This window comes from Eutrigla gurnardus (genome assembly GCF_963514095.1).
Source record: "Eutrigla gurnardus genome assembly, chromosome: 21".
Lineage (NCBI taxonomy): Eukaryota > Metazoa > Chordata > Actinopteri > Perciformes > Triglidae > Eutrigla > Eutrigla gurnardus.
In genome coordinates, this window is record NC_139932.1 from 776,932 (window position 1) to 801,865 (window position 24,934).

Below are 24,934 nucleotides of genomic sequence, written 5' to 3' on the forward strand. Positions count from 1 at the left end.
TGCTGCACAGCTTCTTTTTTTTTGTTTTGCACGTTTATTTATTCTTATTTATATTATATACAAGATCAGGTTAAACTAATGTGATTCATTTCATATTATATGCAGCATTAGATTCTGGATGGTTTGGTGTGATGCAAATATTCATCATTAAAAGTTTTTTGTCAAATTAAATATTCTGGTTCAATTCATATTTATATAACCTTAACCTTTATATAACCGTATTGAAATTGAGGATTTTGTTTGAGCATTTTATTTATTCAACATCATAAAAACATTATGAATAGATATAGCTTTGAATGTAATATATATATATATATATATATATATATATATATATATATATATATATATATATATATGTATGAGAATGCCTTCGGAGATATGTCACGCTCCTGAATATGAGGTCACAATTACAAAGGTTGAGTCAGTGAATCACACCGCAACATACGGAGTGCAGATGTCACAAAAGCAGCCTGGAAGGGTTGGTTCAACAGTGGTTTAGTAGCTTAACCAAAGGTGCAACTAGCTAACAGTCATTGTCCAATAGCCTTAATAACAAGAAAACCACAATATAAAATAATTTTAAAATCCTGTGAGACAGAGAAACACAACAGTGTTATTGAAGAATGTACCATCGATTTCAGTCAAACTATGTCTGTCACCAAGAAAAGAGGTAATAAGGAGAGTCTGGTTAGTTGAAAACATGATCAGAGAGTTGGTTGAAGAAGGTCTTTCAAGCTCCTCTGAAGAACCACTCACCAACAACACATGAAGAAGAAACACCACAAAGAAGAATGGATAGATTCCAATTTCAGATACTACCTGTCCTCCTTCCTTCAGCAAGTTCCCCCGACAGCAGTCCTCATTGGTTGTCCATCAAAATCAAAGACTGCCTCTCGATTCCCTTATTTCGGAGTTCAAACATGCTCCTTGTATGCCAGCTTCGCTATCTTAGCACACTTCCAGGTTCAAGTCAACGCCTCCTGTGATGTGGTGTGCCCTCATTGGCCGGTTTCTGCAGATAGGCGAGCCTCATACAGACTCAAGGCGTGATGGACGAACTCATACTGCTCACCGGTCTGGATCATACCACCTCTGCACAGACGGACAGACAAATTATTATTAGTTGTTGTGATAATCAGTCGGTAAACAGTACGGTGCAGCTAGAACTTTTTTCTATGGGCTTTTCCCAGCAATCAAACTCCAAAATGTTACAATTCATTTTTACTATTCTGAACTTATCCATGAACAGCAAAAACATGTTTCCTTACCGTTTCTATTCTGCCAACAATAAACAAATAGCTGCAATGTTTATCAACAGCTGAAGGTCAGAGATAGAATTTGGAATAAAGCTTGATTTTACTTCAGTGGGGAAAGTTCACATTAAGTTAAAAGAGATGTTGTCTACATCCTGAGGTGTAGCTCATGGTGCATGGGCCCAGGTAAAATAATATGAAACTTTAAATATAAAACAACCTTCAATATATTATATCATATTGGTTAGGGGTGTGAATCTTTGGCTTCAACAGCGATTTGATTCGATTAACGATACAGTAGTTGGCGATTCGATTCTGTAAACCACTATTCGATTCAGTAACTTGTAACCAAAATTCTATATCCATGAAATAAACATGCAATAATGTGAGTGAGACAATCTGTATTCTTCTGAAAGGTGAAAAATAACATATTTATTCTAGAAAAAAGTAGTCCTGCATAATATTATATGCTGAATACAAAAATGTAATTAAACATTGCTCAGTTATGTTTAACATTATTAAGTAGACTACATGCTGGCAGGGGAGAGTGTGGGCCCTAGTTTCGTAGACCAGGCGCAGTCAGCTTTCAGCGCACCTGCGCCGCGCCGACGGGGTGTGTCCGCCTGGACTTTGCAAGTTTCGTGCACCGCGCAGGCCGTCGCAGGCTCGCGCAGGCACACCTCCCGACTCGCCCACCGGCGCAAGTGGGAAAGAGGGAGGAGAAGAAGGCGTGAGTGGGAGACGAGGAGGAGACGAGGCGTGGACTGGGATAAACACAGCCGATTCAGATCTTCACCAATCAAATGAGCTCCTCTCCTCTCCTTTAATGCGTTAGGGGAGGTTCAGTGCAAGTTCCGTCACTTGACAACCTGATGACATGAGCAGCGCCGCCGCTGTGCGCGCGTATCATAATAATAACAATGCCGATATTATAAAAAACAGGAGAGAGAGAGGGAGATGTTTTGGTCCGAGAGGCTGAGTTTCCGTTACGCGTGCCATCCGCCTTTGATCTGACGTCAGATGTGACGGGACAATCTATATAGATATAAATTCACGTGTTGATTCAATTAGTTGCATTAAATAGTGTTTGTTGTGATTATTTATTGCATGTAAATGTGCCTGGAACTGTGGAAACCTGCCTGTGAGGTCTCGGTGACGTGTGCGCACTGCGCGCCGTCAACCAAACTTCCGATCCGCCAGCTGTGATTCGCATTGAATGAATGGACTTTATTTACGCCTTACGCCTTGCGCCGAAAGTAGACCAGGTTGGAGCTGGCGAGCTTTCAGCGCAGTCTCGGCGAGGCTTTTTGCCACGAAACTTCCGCTACGCCAAGCTGAATCTGTGACGCCTCCCCCTGCTGCGCCGCCACACCCATCTTGGCGCAGGCGATCCACCAAACTGCCAAACTGACGGTGCGCAAGGCTGCGCGGGTCGAAACTTGCACTGCGCCGGCTGCGCCACCCTCCGCCGGTCTACGAAACTAGGGCCCTGTGTCTTAAACGTATTAAAACATTAATCATAAGTGAATCACGATTCATCCCATTAAATGCATTTATATCGATTATTGGTGAAGCCAAAACGATTCATTCTATTTATTTATTTTAGCAGCTCGATTTAGTAGAATTTATAGGACTGACAATCGATTCATTGATTAATCGAATGAATCGTTACACCTCTAATATTAGTCAATGAGGCATTACAATTACCAAGCACTGGCACAGTTTATGTGAATGTTAAGGAAATGTTTGTGTTTTGGAATATCAATTCAACATCCTTGCAACTCCAGTTACTGTGTGTGTTACCTGTCGGCTCGGAGCCGGCAGGTGATGCTCAGAATATCCACTGTTCCCTCCAGCTGCAGCTGTCGACAGCCGATTGTTGTGGCGATGAAGCAGCCTGTCCTGCCAATCCCAGCGCTGCAAACAAGGAGGATGGGTAAATTATGTTATTTGAGTCATTTTCAGCAGCAGTAGTAAAGTTTCCCATTTCTATCTCTCTCCATACCTGCAGTGGACGATGACTGGTCCCATGACGGCGGCTGTCTGTCTGTCCCTCTCGGCGTCAGCCATCAGTTGCAGCAGCGGCATCGTAGACTCAGGGGTTTTGTGGTCGGGCCATGATGTGTACCAGTAATGCTGCAGCACGCGGGTTTGATTCCCACACTGAAGAACAGATACAATTACTATAAACGTGGAGACTTTACATTTCTCTGCTTCACAACACAGAAATGTGAGTAATATAAATGTGAGTGAACCTTGAGTGTGAGGCGGCGAGTGGTGTAGTGTTCACACTCTCTGATGCTATTGACCAACACTTCAACTTTCCCATAGATTCCCCTCTTTTCCGGCCAATACAGAACACACTTCTGCAGAGACAAACACAGACATGTTGGGAGTCAATGCATCATACTGCCTGTTTAAGGTCATACAGCAGCTCAGTGGGATTTAAGTCAGGACTTTCACTATGCCACTCCAAAGCCCAACTGGGCTTGAGCTTCAGGTCACATACTGATGGTTCCATCAATAATCACAATTTGTCCAGGTCCTGAAGCAGCAAAACAACCCTAGACCATCACACTAAAACCACCATGTTTGGTCTACACATTATGTTTGACTGGTGGTATGATGTTCTTATTGTGGAATTATGTGTTATATTCTCACCAGATGTAACAGGACCCATGTCTTCCAAATAACAAAAAGGTAGAACACCTTTGTTTTTTTAAAGATTATTTTTTGGCCAGAGCACCGTTCAAGCCTTTATATTACTTATGACAGTGTGGAAACGGGGAGAGAGGGAGGCGAATACATCCTAGGAGGCGAACCTGGGACCACCGCATGAAAGACGGTAAGCCTCTGCACATGGGGCCGCTGCCCTAACCACTGCGCCACCGGCCGCCCCAAATAGTTCTACCTTTGACATAGGATCTAATGCCGAAGGTCTTGGGGGTCATCAAGATGTTTTTTGGTAAATGTGAGACGAGCCTTTGTGTTCTTTATGGACAGCAGGGGTTTTCGTCTCACAGCTCTCCCATGGGTGCCATGTTTGCCCAGTGTCCTTCTCACTGTGAAATCATGAACACTGACCTTGACTAAGCAAGTGAGGCCTGCAGTCCTGAATTGTTATTTTGTGCTCCTTTGGGACCTCCTGGATGAGTGGAGTTTTGGTGGTTGATCTGTCCTGGGAAGGTTCACCACTGTTCTCTATTTGTTAAAGATCCCTCCAGGCATGTTTTAAGTATATAAAAAATAATCTGCAATGCCTAATATTTTGTTTAACATTGTTTCCCCAAATAAAAAGTAAAAAAAAACCTCTGAAATTGGGCTCTAAAGACATCCACTGCTCTATCCTCATGGAGGAATTCTGAGACACTGAATATTCATGATATGCAAATACCACATGCCGTGCGCCCCGCCCACCACAGCTGCTTGCACTCATGCTTGCTCTTCTATAAGAGAGAGAGAGAGAGAGAGAGAGACACACACACACACAGACCGAGAGAGTGTGTATGCTAGTAGACAGTAGTAGTGCAGATATACCGTTGAAATACACATATTTGTTTATCTACTCTTCACATTTATTAAATGTATTTTCTCTTCCTGTTTCCCAGTGCGAGTTTAGATACACAAATCTGATCGCATTTGTCAATCGCGGTAATTTATTTTGAAAATTGCTTTAATTTTGAAAATTGACCGGATTGTCTCGTGTTTCTTTGTGTGATTTCCTGCCAGAATTGACGCGTTCGCTCGCGGCACGCGCAAAAATAGAGCAGACACGGAAACGATCGCTTCACGGCGGGTCCCGCGCCTATTCGCAGCGCTTGTGAACGCTGGTGTGAACTACACTATGGCTTAACAAGGGCACCGAAAGGAAGCGGGTTCTGCTCTGCGCCTATTCGCGGCGCTTCCGCGGCCGGTGAACCCGGCGTGACACAGATGCGCCCTCCCGTGGATGTTTGCGCGACTGCGTGTGCACTGGAAGGTTCCAGTCCCCCGCCCACATCTGCCTATTCGTCAGTGATTGGTTGGGTGTACTAGAGACGTACATAATCTCGCTTGCCAGGATTCGTTTGAATTTCAAATTTCACAGAGGTGCACAGAAATCTCCTCCTTCAGGAGAGGAATGTGAAAACACCTGTCTAGTGACAAAATCTGCTCAGATACAGTCACTATAGTCAGTGTCAGACATTTTAGAGGACAGAAAAATAAACACATTTTTGAGTGGAGGGGGACTTTAAAAATGGCTCTCACTGTGGTTCACTGTAGTGCCAGATCCTTAGAAATGGCTTTCCAGACTGAAAGATTTCAACTTGAATTTCTTTAGATTGTAGCATGATGTGCTTTTTGAGATATTTTGCCTGCTTTGCTTTGCCAGAAAGGTTCTATTTAAGTGTTTTCTTGGTTGAAAAGGACTGACAGTGATCAGGCCTGGCCATGGCTAGTGAAATTTAACTCAGATTTCCCCAAAAATTAGGTTATCACAGTTCATTCATGATTTGACAGGGATTTTTGGATTTTTTCCCTTAATCAATGAAATCAGCACTTAAAAACTGCATTTTTTATTTATGTTGGTTGTCTGTGTCTTATATTAAAATGTGTTTGATGAAATTTGAGTGAGACAAATATGCAAAAAAATAAGAAATGAGGATGGGGCAAATACATTTTCACAGCACTGTATGTATGTCGCATGGCACTGGTTCTGGTTCAACAAAACTGCAGGAGAGGGGCTGGACGATGGCCTTTTCCAGAGTTGCCCAGGGTGAGAGGCGCTGGGCTGGTGTGGGGATACTCACTCGCCAAGATGTTGGGAGTTTTCCTCGGAGAATGAGAGGGTAGCCCCAATATTCCTGCAAGATGCTGAGAGGAAGTCTCTGACTGTTGCATGTACCAAACAGCAGCTTGGGGAAATCCATAGTTCTGCTAGGGGACTTCATGTGGGCAACGATGGAGTAACGATGGAGTAACCTGGAGGGGGTGATTGGGAGGAATGGCCTGCCTGATCTGGACCTGAGTGGTGAATTGTTGCTGAACTTCTGTGCTAGTAATGGATTTGCCATTACAAACACCATGTTGGAGCATGGGGAGGTTCATAAGTGTAGTACCAGAACACCCTAAGCCAAAGATCGATGATTGACTTTGCGCCGTATGTTTTCGCCACTGGGGGAGCAACAACCCTTGGTTACAGGAGGAACGATGCAGATTCCGCCCGGGCCGTGGAACAGTGGACCAGCTTTTTACCCTTGCAGGTCTGTTGGAGGAAGCATGGAGTTTTCTAATACCATATACATGTGTTTTGTGGACATTGAGAAGGCACACAACCGTGTCCCTCCGGGCATCCTGTGGGAAAATGGGGTATGGTTTGGTTATACAACGAGCCATCTGGTCATGGTATTAACAAAGTGACAGCTGTGTCCATATTCTTAGCACGTTCCCAGTAGGCTTTGGCCTCTGCCAGGGTTGTTCCTTGTCACCAACCCTGTGTCCCTGCTTTTTGAAGATGATGTGTTCTGTTGGCTCCTTCAGAACATGACGTGCAGCGCACACTGCACTCAAGGATAAGGGACTGTGGGTGCAGTCGAATAGTCTATTTTACTTAGGAATGTTCCTAACTGAAGAAGTGAACAAGTGGCCGCCATGATAAGAGCCATTCGGATTCTCTAAATGCAAAGGAAAGGAGCTCCAATGCTTCCTTTCAGAGCTCCTTTAGCATAGGATGCAACAGACTTTCCTATACGAAAGGAAAGGAGATTAGGCGACCCACAATTCTTTGCGAGAGCAACATTTAAAGTGCCGCACACCCCGGCCGTTCATGAAAACAAACGATATGTGCATTTGCATATTTAACAATAACTTTCATGCAGACATAGAGTAATTGGAATTGTGTTGATACATGTGTTTGGACAGTGATAATAATTGAATGGTATTTTTTATTTATTTCAATCATGTTACAAACTTGACAAAAACGAAACTAAAACCACAAATTAAATGTAAATACAGCAAATGTCAAACAGGAAGGAGGAGCCGCTGAACTGAAGCCGGTCAGTGAACAAGCTGTTTATAAAACCAACATGTGGAGAAGTGGACAACGTGTTTTTTGTAGTCCATTATCAACAAGCCCTCCAACTCATACGACCAAATAGGTCGTGTGTCACGTCCTCAAATATACGACCTCTGGGAGCGTATTGCGGAGATTCTTCCGCAACGATAGTAGTGGTTAAGGTTAGGGTTAGGTCGACGTGTGGAGGGGGTCTCTGCCGATGATTGACGAGGGGCAATCGTCCGCGCACGCGCGGGGGGGGGGGGGGGGGGGGCGGGGGTAGGTTTAGGTCGACGTGTGGGGGGGGTCTCTGCCGATGATTGACGGGGGGCGATCGCATCGATTGATGAGTGAGGGGAAAAATGGATCATGACATAGACAGGCGGTTTGGTGCGGTGGCAGCCGTGATGTTGTACCGGATAGTTGTGGTAAAGAGGGAGCAGAGTCGGAAGGCAAAGCTCTCGATTTACCAGTCCATCTACATTCCAACCCTCACTTATGGTATGAGCTGAAATGAGCTTCCTCAGGTTGGCTGGGCTCGGCCTTAGAGATCGGGTGAGGAGCTTAGACATCCAGAGAGAGCCAGGAGTAGAGCCGCTGCTCCTTTACATTGAAAGCAGCCAGTTGAGGTGGTTCGGGCATATCATCAGGATGTCTACTGAACACCTCCTGTTAAAGGTGTTCCAGGCACACTCAACAGGCAAGCGGCTCCAGGGTAGACCCAGAAAATGCTAGAGGAATTATTTATAGCTATCAAGACTGGGAATGCCTCGGGGTCCCCCAGAAGGAGCTGGAAAGCGTTGCTCAAGAAAGGTACCTCTGGAATGCCCTTTTAAGCCTGTTTCCCCCACATCCCGGCCTTGGATAAGCGGAGGATGATGGATGGATAAACTATCCCTTTAACAGCAAAAAATGTTGACTTACTGTTTCTATTCAGAGTTCTACTTTACAACAATAAATACATAGCGGCACTGTATCAACAGCTGAAGGTCGAAATTGAATTAGACCTCAGCATCAACATCCACCTCTCCTCTGCTTGCTTTTTTTAAGTGATCAAACTTTATTTAAACACTCATGAGATTACCTCGTTCTTCTCCTTCAGTTTTGTAATCATGACGATAACGGGCGACTCCTCCTGCCAGGCCATCTGCCAGAAGTCGTTTACCGTGTTCACCATGGGACCCTGTGTGGCAATGAATGACTTCTCCTTGCCTAGGTAACCCTGAGACACAAGCCAATCACACAACAGCGTCAGCAGGGTAGCAACAGCAAAGTTGAAATTAATTCTGGAAGACACCTTAATGTGAAAAATTAATTCAGACTGTCAGTGGGACAGTTAAAATACATGTTATGTTTAATCATCACAGCAGGTACTTGAATTAATTTTATTTTCTAGATGTGAATACATGAGGTGATTAACCCTGTAGTTACAGATTTTAAAAAACAACATCAACATCAAAAGAAACTGTTATTCATTTCATTTTGGAGTGATGTAATTTTCCCAATGTTTGGCACAAAATGTATTAGCACACCAAGGTTGTGCTAATGAATTGAATTAAGTGACTACTGTCTGCAGACTAGCCTTGGGTGGCATTAGGTTATTTCAGGATATTTAGAAATCCTGACGGTAAGAATTTCTATACCGTCATAAATGCAGACGCTGCAGAAAATGAATTTTTATATGAACCTTTAGGTTCATATAAATATTGCTTACAATTTTTAAGTGGCCCACCTGCAAATGACCCAAAAGCATTACAAATATTTTTGTTTGACTCGTAACTCAGATGACACATCAGGGGTCCGTTTCACAAAGCAGAGGGGTATTCCACCAAACTCGCTAATTAAAGCGGCGCTTACCTGGTTAAGCCTGGTTAGAACTAACGCCAACTTCCACTTGCGGCTAAACCCGTTCCATTAACGCATTTCAGCCGCGCCTTGTTGAGGCTTATTCAAGCCAGGCTAACGTTGTCTTGTGTTACGCACGTTCACGGGATATGAAGCCAGACCAGAACCGTGAATGTCGAATCATCGAGAAAATGGCAGAAAAGACCAGAGCAAAAATTATTGATGGAACTGTACGAGGAGTACAAACCCATCATAACCAATAAAGGGAATACTGTAGTGATAAATAAAAATCGTGAGGCTGCTTGGGCAAGAATTGCCGAGCGATTTAATACGGAAGTACCGTTAAGAGTAACATGTTCTAATATAACACTGACTACATTTTCTCTATTGTGAGGATAGTGTAGAGGTAACGTGCCGGCTGTACATGCGGCCGCCCACGGTTCAATTCCCGTCCATAGTCGTCTCTTTTTCTTTCTTTGGCCGGAACTCTCTCTCTCTCTCTCTCTCTCTCTCTCTCTCTCTCTTTTTTTTTTTACAGTCTAGTAAATGCATCTACATTGACCAACTCATTTATCGCAACAATTTAATGAATACATTCAATGAACCTATTAATGAACTCACCTGAAAGGAATTTATGTGGCTGAAAATTGCATGCAGCAATGCCTTTGTCATTGGGATCTATAACATGCTATTATATCTATCATGTTTTTGCAAGTTATATTTGGGTTCTGGGAAAATTGTATGACATATTTATCATAGTTAAAGTAAAATGTTGGTCTAATTCTCTGATCTAAAGACAATTATGCAATCAAAAAAAAAATATTTGTAAGACGTCCTGGCCGGGATGTGAACACGGACTGCCTGCACCTGGGGGCAGGTGCATCACCGCTCACCCAACTGGGAGACTCGAAAACAAGAAATAGATATGTATTTAGATAGTCGGTGTTCAGGAAATAAACGATTTATTCATATTTTTTAATTGCAAGCATGTATTCTTAGACACTTGATGCAAATATAGTTTGTACTTCATATATGTAATTTTTGGTCTTTAACGTGATGAAATCACGAGGACTAGACTTGGCGGAACCTTCTGCTGGTACAGTTGTTTCCGACAGACGGACTTCTCTGAAACCCCCGCTAAAGTAAGCCTGATGTTTAGCCTGCCCCGGAGCAGGCTAGTTTGGTCGGATAAATTCCCATGGTTACTTAGCGGAGAGTCCCTCAAGTCACGTTGATGGAACGCAACTCTCGCTAAAGGTAGCGAGGATTATCGAAATTAGCCCGGCTTTGCGCTTAGCGAGTTTGATGGAATACCCCTCAGGTTTAGTGAAAACCTTGAGTTAGTTAACCCTGAGATGAGGGAAACTCTGGTTTTTCGGTTTCACAAAGCCAGTTCAACATAAATCTGAGTCAGTTACCCGGGTGACATACTCCGTGAACCTAACCTGCTCGCTAGCAGGTTTGCTTCAACAAACCCTGAGTTTCTCCCTACATGTCTCCGCCTTTTTCCGGAATCTGAACCAACTCTGAAAAAAATGTGCCGTCCTTTCATCGTCAACCTAATCGATATGGAAATAAAAGTGATTCTAGCAGCTTTGCGTTGGGAGACAATTTTGATTACCTTTCCTTCCAATCACATTAGATATTATCTAAACAATATTCTCCGACATTTTCAACATTTCATATCACGGACATAATCCGCAACCAGATTCTTTGCGGAGGTAGTGTTTTTGCGAACGGGAGATTTATGAAATGTTTAAGTACATTTCTGTGTTGAAATATCTGCTTATATTTACTGTTTAATATGTGAAATATGATTAAAATCATATGCCTTAGTCAACGTATTTGCGCAATATTCTTATGCTTAATTTTCAACTGACGCCACTTTCTTTCTGTGCCTGGGGGGATTACACCCAATGAAAATGATAATTCATTCAGTGTGCTACTTTGTGAACTACGGGAGTTGAACCCCTGTCGCCTGCGCCGTGGGCGGTGTTGCTAACCATTACGCTACAGTGTCGCTGTACAAGTCTGAAAATAAAGACTTATTACCTTTAGATCAATAGACTGTTTCATTCAGTTATACACATTAGATCGGGGAGTAATTGTCTGCCACGCCAACTATCGCTACTTTGCTGCAGTTACGTTGCTCCGCTTTCTCAGGATGAGCTCGTTTTCTACATAAACACTCAGTAATATCTAATGACGCTCTCCCCGTTGCCATGGTGAATGGTAGTATCGGAGCTCCATTGATGATGGCTTTATAGAGTCGGCAGGCACGCGCGTAACTCAGAGTTTACATACTCAGAGTTGACTGAACTAATTCAAAACCGCTGTTCTGAAACTGAAAACTCAGAGTTGCCCATCTCAGAGTTGGTCAACTCAGAGTTCAGGGTTAGGTTCAGAGTTTGTTGAACCTGCTTTGTGAAACGGGCCCCAGGAGTGTACCTATGTTCCCCGGATCCTATGCTCCCCGCTTTGTATGAGACTGGGGAACACCATCAGTGACGAATTCCACGACAAATAGGCCTATGTAGGCCTACAGGCAACAAAGGACCCTTTTTGGGAAAAACGGGGAACATGGGGATGACCCAGATACATCTAATCTGAATTGAAAGGTTTTCAATCGTAGTTTGTCTACTTTCGGACTTGAAAGTTCTTTAATTTGCTCTGAGAGCGGCACTACAGTGAGGGTGGATGCCAGAGAACTCTTAGAAAGTAAGTAAGTAAGTTAAATGTATTTATAAAGCACATTTAGAAACAGTTCACCCTGACCAAAGTGTCGTACATTGTGCATTAATTAAGTAAAACATGAAAAGATGTTAAATTAAAAAGAGACACATAAACACAAACATCCACATGCTACAGTTAAGATGCAGCAGTGATGAGAAACATAGATGTGCAGAGGTAGGACAACTAAGGAGGAGAAAAAGCCAGGGTGGAAAGATGGGTTTTGAGCCTTGATTTAAATGCAGCAATAGAGGGGGCATCTGTGTGGTGGCAGTTGGTTCCACAAGTGCGGAGCAGCTACTGCAAAGACCCTGTCACCTTTCTGCTTTAGTCTGGAGCCGGGTGCTGATGACACATCACAAACAACTGTATAAAAAGCCCTTCTCAAGACTGAAGAATTGGTCAGACTCTTAAGGAGTCTGCCCCTATCTGGCCAGATTGTTTGCTCTGAAGCTGTATGTCGGTGATGCGGTCTGCTTGGACACCCTGTTTGCGAGGGCTTTAACTTATTAGACTTTGTCTGTTTACAGTCTGTCTGTAGCGACTGCTAGCCTGTTTTGGACTCTTTATAGAATAAATTACTAAAAGTTCTGTTAGGAGTTGTATTTTTATTTCTCATTAGGTAATCATAAACCGATTCCCACCACAAACTTGGCGACGAGGATGGGATTGGACGTGTAATCTGGACTCCGTCGGATGGACACAAGGCCGTATTCCTCCCCAAGGGGTGAGAAGCTGCCCTCCAGCGGAGCCCCAATTGCCGATCCACGGAGAACGCGGTGAGAAATTTTTAATTGTCTAAAGCATACAGAGTCAGAGCAAAAAGATTGTTGAAGAAGAATTCCTCACAACTATTGAGAGTTGTTGACAGACGTGTCATAGTTAAACCTGTAATTATTGGTTAGTATACGCCGGTGAATCCTGACATCAGTGATGTTAAAAACCTGGATTACCTGCAATTTCCTAAACTGCAACTCCTAAAACGGAAGTTATTGTACTTGGGCCTAAACTCCTCCGAAGCTCGCTGTCTGAAGATATAGCTACTATTGATTGCCATCGCCTCATGAGAAAAACTCGTCCATGCATTTGTTACCTCAAGGCTGGACTATTGTAATTCCTTATCAGGCTGTTCTAATTAATCTGGATAATTAGATGATTAGATTAGAATGATACTAATTAGATTAGAATGATACTAATTAGATTGATGATACTAATTAGATTAGAATGATACTAATCATTCTGGACCAGCTCTCCAGCTGGTCCAGAATGCTGCAGCGCGTGTTCTGAACTAAAACTAGAAGAAGGGATCACATTTCTCCTGTATTAGCTTCTCTGCACTGGCTCCCAGTAATATCCAGAATATAATTTAAAATCCTTCTCCTCACTTATAAGGCTCTTAATGGTCAGGCACCATCATATCTTAAAGAGCTCAATAAACCCAACTGTCCTTCTAGAGCACTACACTCTCAGAATAAAGAGTTACTTATAGTTCATAAAGTCTCCAAAATTAGAACAGGGGCCAGAGCTTTCAGCCATCAAGCTCCTCTGCTCTGGAACCGTCTTCCGGTTCTGGTTCGGGAGGCAGACACTGTTCCCGCATTTAAGAATAGGCTTAAAACTTCTCTCTTTGACACCGCTTATAGTTAGGGCTGGCTCAGGTTTGCCTTCAGCCAGCTGTAACACTTGGCCCTTGGTGATGCGTATTCTAGTCCCGCTCAATGTATTAACTGTCCTGAGATGACTTCTGTTGTGATATGACACTATACATAAAATTGAATTGAATATATTACCACTACTGTTAATACTACTACTGTTAATGTTACTACTGTTAATAATACTAGTACTGTTAATATTACAAATACTGTTAATATTACTACTGTAAATATTACTACTAGTATTAATATGACTAATACTGTGAATATTATTACTACTGTTAATATTACTACTGTTAATACTACTACTGCGGTTAATATTACTAATGTTAATACTACTACTACTGTAAATAGTACTCCTACTACTACTAATACAACTAACAACACCAAATGCAGATTGAATCCATGATTTCTGCCTAAATGCCTATTAAGGTAGTTTTTCTCGCCACTGTCGCTGCTGGGACTTTGAAATTGTATTGACCCATAAAATCATGTGTATTCTAATCCTGCTCAATGTGTTAAGTGTGCTATGATAACTTTTGTTGTGATATGACAGTATAAATAAAATAAAATTTAAATAAATTGAACATATATTTTACTATTTTATTTTAGGTCTGGGGGCATAAGGGCCGAGAGTTCGGCGGTGTTTTTGTGTCTATTTACCGGAGGGATTCCCCGCAACGCATCCGAGGGTTTACGGGTATATGGACGGAGCAGAGGTCCGGCTTCGCGGTGCGTAATTGTGGCTACGCGCGGCCGTGAGCTGCCCGGTGTTTGAGTGAGCTCCAAGGGCTTTTCAGACAGCCTTGGGGGCACAAGTGCCGAGAGTTCGGCGGTGTTGAGCCGCATGTTTACCGGCTGGATTGCGAGCGGCGGGTCTTAGAGTTTTAAGTCCGATGGAGAGTCCACATGTGTGGATTCGCGTGGCCGTGGGCTGCCCGGTGTTTGAGTGAGGACCAAGGGCTTTTCGTCCAGCTCTGAGGGCACGAGGCCTGAATATTCGGCGGTGTTCATGTGTCTATTTACCGGAGGGAATCCCCGCAACGCGTCCGAGGGTTTACGGTTCTCTGGACGGACCAGGCCTATTTACGGGCAGTATTTCGGGCTGCGCGTCTTAGAGTTTTGAGTCCGACGGAGCAAAGTAAATTTCCGCTGCTGCTGAGAAACTAGTTCCTCAAAAAATGGATGATTCATGCGATGCAAGGTTAGTTTTGTTTCAAATATTATTCTATCAACACACATATGTACATCGACAGTCTAGTGTTTTAATGGATTTGCCTCGGGTGCACTGTGGAGTGGGCAAGACTGTTTTTAATGCTTGTCTAGCTAAGAACCATTGGCTCGCGCTAGCTATAGCATAAGCGAACTCGGCAATTAGAAGAACTGAATGAAATTTCTTGAAAACGTCTCCAGACGTCTCGAACACACCGGCTCACTTGGAAAATAGGTCTTATGTCCAAAATTCTGAACTATCCCTTTAATATTACTAGTTTTAAGGTGGCAACTCTGCTCCATATTTCCTATTTCTTTCTGTCATCTCCATGTGATGAATGTTTGAATGGGTTGACATGAATAGGAGGATGAAGAATTTGTTCTGTCATGTGGTCTGATAGTTGAAATAGTTTCATAGGTGCTTCCTGACAGGAATAACGTCTATTGTATCTGAGAGCCACTTCTGCAGGAGTAAACTTTCACTGCATGTGTGTGTGTGTGTGTGTGTGTGTGTGTGTGTGTGTGTGTGTGTGTGTGTGTCAGTGTGTGTGTGTGTGTCAGTATGTGTGATGTTTGTTTGCAGTTTTAAAAATGATTAACAAATAAAACACCACAGCACATTCACTCAGATGTAGAAGTACAAGTGTGAAGTACAATACTTGTACTTTACTTGAGTATTTTCTGTTCATTATACTTATTATAATTAATTATACTTCACAACATCTCAGGGAAATATTGTACTTTTTAACAAAGTTACTGAACATATTTAAGCAGTACTGTAAAGGTGAATAGGGTAAACAAATTAACTAATATCAAGCTGAAACTTCTCCAGTTGATTACTCACATTGGGACAATTTTTGTCATACAAGTTTTAGGTTTTAATAGGCATTATTAAATATTAACTGCAAATATTTGCATACTTTTCCAGGACAGATATCTGATCATTGAATCATAATTCTTGGTTGATGTTGGTAATAATATCACCACTGAATAGATGTATTGAGCAAATCAACGATTGGATGGAGCAGAATTCCCTCCAATTAAAAAAAGACAAAACTGAAATAATTGTTTTTGGAGCCAAGGAAGAACGGTCAAAAGTTAGCACCCAGCTTCAAGCGGTAATGCTAAAAACCACAAACAAAGCCAGAAACTTCGGTGTAGTCATGGACTCAGACCTGAACTTCAACAGCCACATTAAATCAGTTAAGAAGCCAGCCTACTATTACCTTTGGAAAATTAAAATGTCCATGCTTTTATCTGCAGCAGGCTCGACTACTGTAACAGTGTCTTTACAGGTCTAGAGCTCTAAAAACTTGATCAGACAGCTGCAGTTTATTCAGAACACTGCTGCTCGAGTCCTCACTAAGACCAAAATACTGGATCATATTACTCTGGTCCTCAGATCTTTATACTGGGTTCCTGTCTGTCAAAGAATTGATTTAAAAATACTACTGCTGGTTTACAAAGCACTGCATAGTTTAGGACCAAAATTCATTTCTGATCTTCTTCTGAGCTACGAACCATCCAGACCTCTCAGACGGTCTGGGACAGTTCTGATCTGTCTCGCTAGAGTCAGAACCAAACACGGAGAGGCAGCCTTCAGTTTTTACTCACCACATATCTGGAACCAACTTCCAGAAAGCTGCAGGTTTGCTGCAAATCTTAGCTCTTTTAAATCAAGACTTTTCTGTTTGCCGCTGCCTTTCAGTAAAAAAGACTATCTATGAACTTCTTATGCTGCACTGTAATTTCTATTCCTTGATATTCTTGTTTTTATTTTTAATTTATTTGCTTGTTTTATTTGTTTTATAATTAATTTTTATATCTGTTTCTTTCCAATACTTTTAATGTGTTATTTAAAGCACTTTGAATTGCCTTGTTGTTGAAAGGTGCTATACAAATAAAATGGCTTTGCCTTGCCTATTGTTACCTACTACCAACACCAAATGCAGATGGAACCCAAGAGCCTGGTCTGCTCCACATTTCTTTTTTTTTTATTAAAAAAAAAAAGAGTTAAATGGCCATTTCTAGTGAACAGGTGGAGGAACAGGTGGATTATCTGGTCTCCACACTACAAGGTGACCTGATCCATCACTGAGAGCTTTGTGTTTTGTGTTTCGGTTTGTTAGTGAGATCTTTCTACCCACCCTTATGTAGTTGGCATTGATGTAGGAGCTCAGCAGGTCGTAGCAGCTCTTTGAATTCAGGATCACTCTGGAATGAGGGTCTAGGACAGACGGCAAGGAGAGGAGGTGAGGACACAAGGGGGGGAGACGAGAGTAAGAAAGGAGGCAATGAGATCAGGAAAAAGAAGAGTATTTATCTTTTGTAGCATTTTACTCGATAGTTTGCCTCTTGACCCTCTTTTAGACTCAGTCCAGACCTGGTTTTGGCCCTCTTTTAGACTCAGTCCTGACTTAGTTTTGACCCTCTTTTAGACTCAGTCCGGACCTGGTTTCGACCCTCTATTGAGACTTAATCCTGACTCAGTTTTGACCCTCTTTTAGACCAAGCCCTGACCTGGTTTTGACTCTATTTTAGACTTGGTCCTGACTTAGTTTTGACCCTCTTTTAGACTCAGTCCTGACCTGGTCGGAAAGAAGGAAGGAGCCAAGTGGAGTTGGGAGGCATCTGCACCACCACATCCCATGATTTCTACAGTTTATGCCACAAACCCCCACCCTGGTCACTATATTGTTAGCCCCGCCCCCTCTCCAAAACATGAGTGGACAAACTAAAAACCAACTTTGAGGTTAAAAGCTTCGCCGGCTGTTTGGAAACAAACTGTACACTAAGGGAAATGTATTGTTGATGTGTGTGTGTGTGTGTGTGTGTGTGTGTGTGTGTGTGTTCAGGTGGGAGGGAGGCACAATAATAGCTTGTCCTTGGGGTTGTCGGCCTTTGACCTTGAGCCACTCCCACATAATAAAACTATTTCCTGGTTCAAAAGGAAATCAGACATAAGGACTGTTTAGGGACGGTTATTGTTTCCTAGCAACACTGAGATTATTTCATATCACACACACACACACACACACACACACACACACACACACACACACACACACACACACACACACACACACACAGAAAGAGTACTCACTGGGCAGTATGGTCTTGTATCTGTTCTTGGTCCCGTGGTTTGGAATATCGAGTTCCTTGGGATCAATAAAATTCATGGGAATTTCCTGAGATAGAATATTCAATGTTAGAACCATGTTAAAGAAATAATGCAGCAGCTGCACTGATACTAGAACCAACAAGTACTGTGAATGAGTAGAAATGAACACAAAACCCCTCATTTTTTTTCAACTTATTTTGTGGGATTTAAACATGTTGTAACTCTTTTTTCCAGGTAATACAATATGACAACATGAAACTCCGAACAAATACAATAGATTCGTTCAAATAAAATATAAAAAAACATGACATACTGAGCATGATTCAAACATGATAGTTTATATTCTACAGACATATTGTAGACAGTACTCAAAAGGTTTGTGTTTTAATTACATTTATCTTTTCACATTAATAATATCAGGCATAAATGTAAGTAAATAAAAGAAACAAATAAAACCCAATACTAAATAAAATAAAAATAAAATAAGGGAAAATGATCAAATAAAAAAGTAAAATAAGAGCTGTAATGATGGAGTTAAACACACATTAATCACAGAAAAAAATGTCAGTCCTTCAGGACATCATTCATCTGAGGCTGCCAGATTCAATTCAATTCAAATTCTATTTTTTTCAAGTGTCATATCAAAACAAAAGTTATCTCGGGACACTTTAAGAGCAGGGGCCTGTACTACGAAGCAGGATTTGGGCTTAGCGAGGTAACTTAAGCGTTAAGCCTGGGTTTTCCGTCCTATGACGCTGGTTCACTTCTTACCGGGGTAGATCGCCATGGTAACTTATGCTGTGGAGCTAACCTGCTCCGGAGCAGGTTATGTTCCTGATAAGAGATCAACGTGGAGAAAAACGCCGCCTACTGACCAATCAGCTCTCTTGGTGTGCGGATAAAAAAAAAGAAGCTTGGTGGATCGTGATAGGGACGATGTTTTTTATGAGAGATACAGATTCTCATAGGAGGGAATGACTTTTCTGTGTCAGCGTACAGCCTAGTTACCACTTTGAATTATGTTTATGTTATATTTATTTTATTTGCTCCCAAGTCCGTTTTACACCACCGGGATTGCAGCTGATGAAGTATGAGGCTGATATTGTCCAAGACCACGTTATAAGAATACATCTAAGTTAAAAAGTTATATTTTTTGGCCTTTTATTTTGGAAGGACATCATAAGAGTTAAAGGGATGAGAGAAAGCAATGACATGATTTAAAAGACAGATGCGGGGCAGATTCAAACCCAGGACCGCTGCAGAGAGCCTCGGTACATGGGGCAGGAACTCCCACTGAGCTATCAGCGCAGTTATTGTGCCCATTCAATCAGTCAGATGTACTAGTGTCCTTATGATGGGGCAGTCATTATACTACTACTAATACTATTGATACGACTCACGCATTCACACAGTCGGCGAGTTTTTGCCAGCTGTCCTTCCTGCATGCTGCAGATGAAACTGTTGCTTTTTGCCTGTATTATATGTTTAACTTCTTCGTATTTCTGTAAGATTATGGTTCGCTCCTCGTACGTGAAATATGCCGCTGCGCTGCCGTAGACTGATCCATGTTTGCGATTGGTCAAATGCTGCAAATGCCACCTCTTTCATGTGCACGTGCTCATAGCTCGACAGGGAAACCCTGGGTTGACTTAAGGCGGTGCTTACCTGGTTAAGCCTGGTTAGAACTAACGCCAACTTCCACTTGCGACTAAACGCATTTCAGCCGCGCCTTGTTAAGGCTAATTCAAGCCAGGTTAACGTTATCGTGTGTTACGCCGTTCACAGTATATAAATCCAGCCCAGAACTGTGAATGTCGAATCATCCAGAAAATGGCCGAAAAGCTGAGTTTTTTCACCCGCAGAGCAAAAATTATTGATGGAACTGTACGAGGAGTACAAACCCATCATAACCAAAAAAGGGAATACTGTAGTGATAAGTAAAAATCGCGAGGCTGCTTGGGCAAGAATTGCCGAACGATTAAATGCGTAAGTACCGTCAAAAGTAACATGTTCTAATATAATACTGACAAAGATGTCCTGAATGTGAGGATAGTGTAGAGGTAACGTGCCGGCTTTGCATGCGGCTGGCCAGGGTTCAATTCTGGACTATGGAAGTTTGTGAAATGTCTTTCTTTAGCCAGAACTGAGTTTTAGTGTGAAGTGTTTTTCTCTTTCTCTCTCTCTCTCTCTCTCTCTCTCTCTCTCTCTCTCTTTTTAGATAGGCCTAGTAAATGCATCTACATTGACCAACACATTTATCTCAACAATTCAATGAACACATTCAATGAACCTATTAAATGTTTTTGCAAGTTATATTTGGGTTCTGCCAGTATTGCCGCTTGGTGGGCTGCCGCTTGGTGGGCTGCCACTAGAGGATGATTGACAGGCGCTCTCCTTCATACAACCACTTCATGGCTGCACCTGATTGGACGAACGCCTTCACAGCTGTCCTGTCTGCTCCCGAATTTCAAATCCCAACATGGCGGCTAGTTTGGAAACTTTCCCTTAGTTTACAAAAATAGTTCACCGAAATGTGTTTCTGAAGTTTCTGGGGGGGGGAAGAGGGGCACATTGTGTTGTGTCTAGGTTCCCCAGTGTCACGATACCAATATTTTGGTACCGGTACTAACATGTATTTCAAATACTTTTCGATACTTTTTCAAATAAAAAGAGAACGATAAAAATGTCATTACTGACTTTATTTTAATAGAAAATCTTAGAACAATAACATATTAATCAGTAAATAAAATAAAATACCACAAAGACAAGCTTTTCTAATGCACACAATTTTAAAATGATGCATGTATGCATTTTACAGCTCTGGAAAAAATAAGGGACCACTTCAGATTTATTGTAAATCAGCATGGCTACATGTATGGCAAAAAGTTTAAAAATCACCGTGAAAATATATATCTCTCTCCCCCCTCCCTTCCTCCCTCCCTCCAACGTCTCTGCTCTCTCCAAGCTTTCCTCCTGCTCCGTTTGTTGCTCCAGCCCACGCTGCTTGCTCACTTGCTAGCTGTTTCCTCCGGCTTGCTTGCTTGCTTTTTCTTTTTTTTTTCTCCCCAAGCTCCGGCTTGCTCCTCGTCCTCTCAGCTGTAGTTACAGCGCGGTGACATCACGTGGCGAGTTCGCCGCGCTGTTGCCGGCGGCGCTGCAAGTACCGGTCCCGTCCAAATGCAATATAGTACCGTTTTAAATGCCTCAGTACCCCGGTACCAAATTAGTACCGGTATACCGTGCAACCCTACTCTGAACCTAACTCTGAGATGGGCAACTAGTTCAATCAACTCTGAGTGTGTAAACTCTGAGTTACGCGCGTGCCTGCCGAACAAAGCTTTTCTACAAAGCCATCATCAATGGAGCTCCGATACTACGATTCACCATGGCAACCGGGAGAGAGTTATTAGATATTACTGAGTGTTTATGTAGAAAACAAGCTCACCCTTAGAAAGCGGAGCAACGTAACTGCAGCAAAGTAGAGATAGTTGGATAGAACTGAATGAAACGGTCGATTGATCTAAAGGTGATGACTCTTTATTTTCAGTCATGCAGAGTGACACTGTGGTGTAATGGTTAGCAACGCTGCCTATGGTGCAGGCGACAGGGGTTCAACTCCTGTAGTTCACAAAGTAGTGGAATGAACAAATTATCATTTTCATAAAGGTGTAATCCTCCCAGGCACACTGGCTTCAGCTGAAAAGCAGGCATAAAAATATTGCACAAATACGTGGACTAAGGCATATGACCTAATCATATTTCACATATTAAACGGTAAATATAAGCGGCTATTTCAACAAAGAAATGTCCTTTTTCAGAAAACTCCCGTTTGCAAAAAAATCGAAAGACCTCTGCAAAGAATCTGGATTATGTCCGCGATATGAAATGTTGAAAATGTCGGAGAATATTGTTTAGATATGTGATTGGTAAGAAAAACAGTAATTTCCTTCTAAGTAATTAAAATTATCTCCCGACGTAAAGCTGCTAGAATCAATTTTATTTCTGTATCGATTAGGTTGACGAGGAAAGGACAGCAATTTTGTTCAGAGTTGGTTCAGATTCCGGAAAAAGGCGGAGACATGTAGGAGAAACTCAGGGTTTGTTGAAGCAAACCTGCCAGCGAGCAGGCTAGGTTCACAGAGTCAGTTACTATGGTAACTGACCTAAAGGTTGAGTTACCTCACTTTCTGGAACGGAAAACTCAGAGTATCCCTCTTCTCAGGGTTAACAATCTCAGAGTTTCAGGAAAACCTGCTTTCTGGAACGGGCCCCAGGGATGTAACAAGTAACTAAACGGATGTTTTGGCTGAAGTGCTTCTACGCTGGAAAAATAAGAAAACGCCAGTGTGCAATCACCATAAAAAACATTCCATCTGATCAACAACAATAAATATATTACACCTGATTTAATTAAACAAATTAACAAAACTAAAAATAAATAATTTTATCAAATTGCTGGAAGTGAAAGATGTCCTATTTGAGTTTATGTTCTGTGTTTTCAACACTTTGATTATTCATATCATTTACGATGGTGATTTCTTTTTGCCACTGGTTAACACCTTTTTGGGGATGCCAGAGAAAACCCTGTCAGACAGTGAGTCAATGGTAGTGCTTGTTTGGATGGATTTGAACCTGCGACCTTGTGCTTCTCACTCAACCACAGTGTCTAAACATTTGAATGAACAACAGTTGGATAGCTACTTACAGCGAACTCTGCGTGCAGCTTGTGCGTATTGTCGACGACGTCTCGGAGCTGCCGTGGCGTCAGAGGCTGTCTGGCCGCCAGCAGGTACTCTCTGGCCGCCGCCCCTCTGGGAGTTACCACGGTGGCGACGCTGAGCGGCTCCACAGAGCCGAGAGCTGACATGTCCAACACCAGAGAAACGTTGGAGCCACGTCTGAGCAAAGAAACAGAAGACCTTCAAGGTGAGGATGTGATGTCATTTTATGATAATCTCATTCTGTCAACATGAAAGATTCTTATGGAATTAATAAACCAATAACCAACCTCTATTTCTACAAGATAGAGAAATTCAGAAATAGATTCACATGACGTTTATTTATGAGGGTTACTAAATCAAAAGTATGACAGGGATGTTTATGATTGAATCAATAAAGATGATGAGAAACCAGAATGAAAACTGTAATGTAAGTTAAAGTTCATGAGATTAATGTGACAGAACTAAGATTAATTCAAAAGATTTACTACATCAAATTAATAAATAATCGGTATTGGAGAGATTTCTTTTTATATTCAATACAATTATGGAATGGTTGCAGCTATAATGGATTTTTAGCAGAATTTTAAAATAAAATAAAATGTAAAAAATTAATTAAAGCATTTAAGATTATATTTATCCATTTGAAATGTTATAGTGGACTTATTTTTCCAATTGAAGTGAATTAACATTTTAAATAAATGTAATTACATTACATGATTTTGTAAAAATGTGAACTGTGTTAGGATTCATCATTCGGCTACGTGTTGGCTGGCTTCCCCTCGAGGAGGCCGTTACTTCCTATCCGTCTGATTGCTGATGGGCTGCCATCCAGAGTGGACAACACACACAGACACACACACGCACAAACACACACACACACACACACACACACACACACACACACACACACACACACACACACGCACACAGACACCAAGAAAAACATCCTGTTCTCACTCTGGGCTGGAATCCTCCTTCCCATACGGATCCCTGTTCTCCTCCCTCTAATACTCGCTACATGCTGAGGAACCAGAATAAAATGGCCGCTGAGGTTCAAAGCTGGAAGTGAGCGGAAGTGTTCTGAGCAGCAGATAAAGGCTAAAGTGCCTTAGTGTAAGTGTAAGTGTGATGTGAGTGGAGGAACAGATTGGGTTGTTTTCGTCTTGCTGCTGAAGCAACAGAAAGTCATTGAAGGAACACTTCAAACGTTTTTCTCACACACTAACTTTGTTTTCAAGTGGTGGAAGCAGTAAAAGTACTAATACCACACTGTGAAAACACTCACAGAAATCTATCATGATGTCACTTCCTTGCAAAGCATTGACTGAAATGACCACACCCTCCAACCACCTGGTTCCAAACAGCCATCAGGTGTGCAAACACTTGTTTGCTTAATTATATACACACTAATCAGGTTTATAAGTTAATGATATACACACTGTTAAAAGAATTTGTCCGTAAACGAATAAATTCACCCAAGGAGGAGATCAGGGACAGAAGTAAAGTCGACGTCTGACTTTAATCTTGGCCAAGAGGAGAAGTCACAATGCAACAACGTGTGAGGATGCTACAGAGAAAGTGCTAAAATCAGTGTTGTGACTTGAGTCTTTTAAAGGCAAAGGAGATAATGCGTCACTGGCAGATAATCTTCGTGTAGAACCAGACATCCTGACTACCAGGCCTCTGATAACATTTAGGTCAGCAATGGGGATACTAAAGTAATAAACAGTTCAACACATAAAGCTGTAACCTGAACAAAGAAAACTTTATGACATGAGGTTATACAAAATTCTTATAACACACACCAATCAAGTTTATATGTTAATGATATACACACCAATCAGGTTTATGAGCACTATAAAAAGCAATCTGACATGTTTGTTTTTACGTATGACATGATATGACATTTTGGACATTGGAATTATATTTCATTTTCATCGTTTTGTAGTAGTTCTGTATATTTGTACTTTATCTGTGTACTTTGTTAATAATAGCCTAATCTAATCATTGGGAAGTAGAAGTGCTGAAATAATTTTAGATTTATCACAGCAGTGTGTAACTAGTTCAAACAGAATATAACGACATAGACACTAGAGGGGCATGATTGGGAAGAATGGACAACCTGATCTGAACCCGAGGGGGGGGTTTGTTGTTGGACTTCTGTGCTAATCATGGACTTTCAATAACAAACACAAAATCCGAACGTAAGGTTGCTCATAAGTGTACCTGGTACCAGCGAACCCTAGACCAAAGATCCATGATCGACTTTGTAGGCATATCGGCAGATCAGCGAACATATGTTTGGATACTCGGGTGAAGAGAGGAGCAGAGCTGTCAACCGATCACCACCTGGTGGAGAGTTG

General features: G+C 42.0%; 1 protein-coding gene across 4 annotated transcripts in view; it reads right to left on the reverse strand.

The window, feature by feature from the left end:
* Window positions 1-397: 397 nt before the first annotated feature.
* Window positions 398-24,934, reverse strand: part of ptprr (protein tyrosine phosphatase receptor type R) — a 144,182-nt gene continuing 119,645 nt past the window's right edge. For 3 of the 4 annotated variants that reach the window (XM_084038504.1, XM_084038503.1, XM_084038505.1), the window contains exons 9-16: window positions 22,556-22,748; window positions 17,833-17,917; window positions 16,877-16,956; window positions 8,375-8,512; window positions 3,512-3,622; window positions 3,262-3,419; window positions 3,060-3,173; window positions 398-1,095 (exon numbers count right to left, since the gene is read on the reverse strand). In XM_084038504.1, coding sequence (XP_083894630.1) covers window positions 1,002-1,095; window positions 3,060-3,173; window positions 3,262-3,419; window positions 3,512-3,622; window positions 8,375-8,512; window positions 16,877-16,956; window positions 17,833-17,917; window positions 22,556-22,748 — 973 coding nt within the window. In that variant the 3' untranslated portion in view covers window positions 398-1,001. The remainder of the gene's footprint in view (window positions 1,096-3,059; window positions 3,174-3,261; window positions 3,420-3,511; window positions 3,623-8,374; window positions 8,513-16,876; window positions 16,957-17,832; window positions 17,918-22,555; window positions 22,749-24,934) is intronic. The other variant, XR_014599121.1, reaches the window with a different exon arrangement.